The sequence below is a fragment of the Silurus aristotelis genome, assembly GCF_946808225.1.
Source record: "Silurus aristotelis genome assembly, chromosome: 17".
NCBI lineage: Eukaryota > Metazoa > Chordata > Actinopteri > Siluriformes > Siluridae > Silurus > Silurus aristotelis.
In genome coordinates this window covers 9,999,451-10,004,450 of record NC_139590.1, presented here as the reverse complement: position 1 = coordinate 10,004,450, position 5,000 = coordinate 9,999,451, and the positions used below count along the sequence as shown (strand labels likewise).

General features: G+C 38.1%; 2 protein-coding genes across 2 annotated transcripts in view; both read left to right on the top strand.

Annotated features, from left to right (window-relative positions):
• hoxb4a (homeobox B4a) overlaps positions 1 to 2,026 on the top strand; it is a 4,121-nt gene extending 2,095 nt beyond the window's left edge. The window contains exon 2 of the mRNA XM_083566344.1: positions 265 to 2,026. Coding sequence (XP_083422470.1) covers positions 265 to 581 — 317 coding nt within the window. The 3' untranslated portion in view covers positions 582 to 2,026. The remainder of the gene's footprint in view (positions 1 to 264) is intronic.
• The window catches only part of hoxb3a (homeobox B3a), a 47,292-nt gene that overhangs the window by 21,679 nt on the left and 20,613 nt on the right, over positions 1 to 5,000 (top strand). Inside the window, exon 2 of the mRNA XM_083566335.1 lies at positions 3,384 to 3,596. The gene's annotated coding sequence lies outside the window, so the exon portion shown is untranslated. The remainder of the gene's footprint in view (positions 1 to 3,383; positions 3,597 to 5,000) is intronic.

Sequence of the window (5,000 nt, the reverse complement as noted above, 5' to 3'; positions counted from 1 at the left end):
AGATTATTTATAACAGGTTGAATCTACAGGAGAGATTTCTTAATTTAATTATGTTATTTATTGACTGTGCAAACATTAATTTGGCGTTACAGCAATTACCTTCTGTCATCCATTGTTTTTACTTTATATATCATTTAAGCATTTATACTGCAAAAAGCGTGAAGTCTATATGTAGGTTAAGCTAAATGTATCTAATAAATGTGCTTTTGTTTTAAGTTGAACATTTTGTTACGTTTGCTAACGTGTCGCTTTGTTTTCCTGCAGTGAGCCCGAACTATTCGGGGGGAGAACCCAAGCGCTCACGCACAGCTTACACGCGACAGCAAGTTCTCGAGCTGGAAAAAGAGTTCCACTACAACCGCTATCTTACTCGCCGGCGCAGGGTGGAAATCGCACACACCCTATGCCTTTCTGAACGGCAGATAAAGATCTGGTTTCAAAACCGGCGTATGAAGTGGAAGAAAGACCATAAGCTGCCCAACACAAAGATCCGCTCCAGCAGTTCGGCCAACTCGAGTTTAAACGGCGGCCCGTTGTGCAGTAATCAGAACCGTGTTAGCGGACCCCCACAGACTCTATAGCTTGCTTGCGCTCATCACAATGACGCACATTTTAAGACCTCAGATTAAAGAGCCATTGCTCTAGAAATTCTTAAGCCCATCGCTTGTAAACGACATGGATATAACACGAGGCTGGGTAATGGTAACGTGCGCAGGGAAAATAAAACCACAAAGGATGGGAAGACTCGAACCTAAACACTGCCACATTTGTGCTCATTCCCAGTTCAGTTCTCTCCTGTGCCCTTCTTGGTTCTTGCTCCCTCGACCCCTCCATAACAACAGAAGGCAGCAGACAGTTTTCAGATTTGGTGAAGATGGATCCCTACTTCATCTTTAATCATGCCAAACTCAGTCCCATTTGTCATGTTTACTCTGTGGCACAAAGGCTGAACCGTAGGCCTTCCCATTACCTCGACGTCTAGAATTGTGCCTAATAAATGAGTCTCCTTGTTTTGTCAAGAGCCATTTTCAAAACCCCCTTTCTTTGCTGGCTTGTAGTCTACAAAAGTAGCAGAACATTGTTTTCTTAATATGAAGCTCCTATTTCTCTCTAACGTTATTCTCACATTTGATATTTTGTGTTGCCAGTGGGACTGATTAAGATTGTGTGAGGTCCAATCACACAAAGAGTGAGGTCTATGTCATTGGACATAAGATAACCTTACTGGTCACGTTCCTGTGTCTGAATATTTAGTGCATTTCAAATTGAGAAGAGGGAAATCGGACGGTGTGTACGAAAATATTATTTTATTTAGTTATTATTCATATTCAGTGGAAAATAAGAATAGTCGACTCAAAGTGAACCTATAGATAACCAAAACCTTACAATGCAAAACTATTTAAAATGAGCACTGCTAAATACTATTTCAATTACCTCAGTTGATAGTTTTTTTATGTTTTTGTTGTCTAGTTTTATGAAGTGGTAAGTTTGAAGTAATTTGACCAGAATGCAAGTTTCTGCAAAAAAAAAAAAAAAAAAAAATCAACATTTATTTTTAAGTTGCAATGTAATTTAAATATTCGTGTTGCCAGGGCTGTGTCGAGAAAATGCATATATTGCATGAATGAATGAGAATTATGTGTTCTTTCATTTTTCTTACCTCGTCTTTAATTTTCTGTTTTTACGTCAAATAAACATATGCACGTCTTTCTTTCTTTCTTTCTTTCTTTCTTTCTTTCTTTCTTTCTTTCTTTCTTTCTTTCTTTCTTTCTTTCTTTCTTTCTTTCTTTCTTTCTTTCTTTCTTTCTCTTTCTTTCTTTCTTTTTATAATTTTTTTTAAATGTGTCAATATTTTATCCTTAATACTATTATTTTTACATTCCAAAGATCAGTCTTCTTGGTAATTATGTATGTTCCTTTTTCACATTTCTATGTCTTCTTCTTTCTGCTTAGGCTTTTCACTGTACACCTTTGATAATTGTAAATAGCTATAGAAATTTAATAAATAAAAATAATAATCATTGTATTTCTTTTCGTGTCCTGTCCTCTTGTGGAGCTTCTTGAAGGCGGTGATTAACATTAATCGTAATATAAGCTGATAATTAACAAACCCTTTTTTATTGAATGTGGGTCAATTACAGTTAATATTTGTTAAACCGTTGCTATTGTCTTGTCCTAAATATTATTGTATAATTTATATCGTTTGTCTCAGAGTAATGTTAGTACATTAGGCATTGTAATCTAGTTCTAAATCACAAAACACGTTCCTTCAGATTTCTCATTAATTTATTGTTCCACACCCTTTCTCACCTCGAAGTAGAACAGGACCACTGAAGTGTGTTCTTCCGTTTGAAAATAATGCACAAACCTTCTTAGGTATTTTAAGGATTTAATGAGTATAATTTTTGCACAGAGGTGTTGGGTGTTTTGCCAGCACAAGCTGTGTTTTTATTGCAAAAGAGCAGGCCAGTGCCATAGCTCAAACGCTGACAACCAAATAGATAATCAAGAAGACAAATGGCTTCTTTAGGATTGTACAGCCTTCGTATTAATTTTCATTTTCTTTTCTTACAGTAGGTATCGAAAATATAGAGCTGGAGAAAATAGCATTCCGTTTGCCGGTGTTGAACAAAGTGTGGTCTTAAATTGGTCTGCTAGCATTCTGTGCCATTTAGAAAAAATTCTATTACTTGCCTGTTGACATCTGCGTGTCCACTCTCCACAAAACCCGCTTCAGTCATTTGTCTGTTTTTCAAGCTTTATTTGTGAAATGCTCTCTTTAAATTACTAACGCCATAAACTTTAGCCTGCACAAATAAGAGCACGCAACAAAAAAAAGCACAACATATATTTAATAGACACCTTATCTGCAGGTAATTTCAGTAATATAACAACGTTTATTGTGCCCTGGCAAAAAACAACAACATATAAAACACGATATCTAGAAAACAATAATAAATCAAATATATAAGTCAAATATAGTTTAAACGATAAACGTACACGAAATCTACAGCAACTGCAAATTTCAAATCTTGTTATATCAGAATATTAAGGTTGAAATAAAACAAATGAAACTGGTTGAATTTATTTTCAGCACATTTCCTCATAGATGAGTCTATTTAGTAAAGAATACATTCGTGTGTGGCATCTTATTTAATGTCACCTTGGAATTCTATTCTCGTGCGCAAGTCTGCCATATTTTTGAGAAAAAGGCCTCGGCCACGGAGGTCTGAAAAGGGTGAGCAGATTTCGTTTAAGGGTTTCAAAAGTTCATCGCCATTATTTGTAGACAGATGCCCGAAGAAAAATGTGAGAATTATACAAAAAAATCATTAATCACAGCTTCTCTTTAAACAAGTGCTCTCTCTATTGTTATTCAGCAGCACAACCGCACAGACCTTCTGCTAGGAGGGCAGTAAGATTTTGGAGGACACTTGAAGACACCCCCCCCCCTCCTCCTCCTTTCTCCACCACCTATTTACCAAGTCATGCCACAAGAAAACTTTTTTGGCAAAGAATGTCCCATGATCAAGAGTATGGAAAAAATGAGTGCACACGTGAAAATCTTCACCGGACAAGAGGTGCGAACAATTAAGGTAAATAGCTTTGTTTTGTTTGCAAGTTTTATCCCCTTCTGTCCCTGTCCTCACAGTCGGATAGCATCGGTACAAATGCTGTGGTGTCGTTACTGGTTGCTTTGATAGAAAATATGATTTGTGGGAAGCGTGCATTGCGACTTTGTGGTTAGGTTGTGTTTTTTTGTGTTTCATTGAAAAATGTTCCAATAGTTTTGTCTTGACATCTCTGTAATGAGACCAAGAATTGTCTTTATGTTACTCTCCCCGAAAGAGTGAAAGGGTGAGATTTGTTTCAATTGAGAGAGGGGGTAGTTGGGGGTGGAGGTGCAGTGTGGGTTAATATTCAGGAATTCAAATATGCACGTGGAGTAAACGATTGGCAAATATTGGACATTTCGATTAGCTTAATATTTGCTTTCTTTGCAAACAAAGTTGGTCATTTTTTTTTTATAATTTACAATTGTTCTTAGAAGGTCTGGTTTATGACTGTTTGTTTATTTTGCAAGTCATATTGCTTTTTTGCACTACTTTGCAGTCCTGTTCTTTTAAACATTTGGGTGGCACACAGGTGCAAAAAACGGCCGGCTTCTAGAATGAATTGTTCAATGCTCTATTGGCCAGAAAAGAATTAAAAGGACGATGGGGAATGTTTCGAAAGCAAAAAACAATTTGCCTAAAACAAACGGCATGTAGCAAATTGCTTCAATGCTTTTGCTTGTCGTTGTGTGCTTAGATGAGCACGACTGCATCTGATAACGCACTCACCGCCATTTAACCCCTGCGAATCAATTGCTAGCGTATATTGAAAAAAGGTCGGCAGTTCTGGCTCATGGCATTTACACCCCCTGTGGACCTGCAAGGCATGAAGCGTGGTCAACAACAAAAAAAAAATAATAATTGTAAAAATATAGTAATTCGTATCGGAATATAGGGATAATGGGGGGGGGAATCAATTCTTGAGCCGAGTGGCTGTGATAGGTTCAAACAGAGGACACGTTTTTCTGACCGATTAGGTCTGTTGCGAAGACACAGACTGACCCTTTGAAACCCTTGACCCGGCACAGGCTGGACTACACTATGTGTTCCATAGCAAGCAAAGGCCCGGGGCGAGTTTGTCATAACAGCGCGGTCGGGGCACTGTAACCTGAGGGCAATATGCTATCTCTTTCCTCAGACAGTCGTGTAAACCAACGGGGCCCTTAAAACAACAGGAGTCGCGGCCTTGCCAAGACCTTTTCTTCCACGTGTCTTTCTTGTTTAGGGTTTCAAACTCCTTTAGACTACACGTTCACCACATAGATCATGCTTTGCAGAAACACCCCGCGCAACATCTCCCAAGTACCTCATTAGGCCCTGAGTGAGGCCGTGCATTTCGGAAGTAGTTTATATGCCAGAGAATTCAAGCGAACTCATTGCCACCAA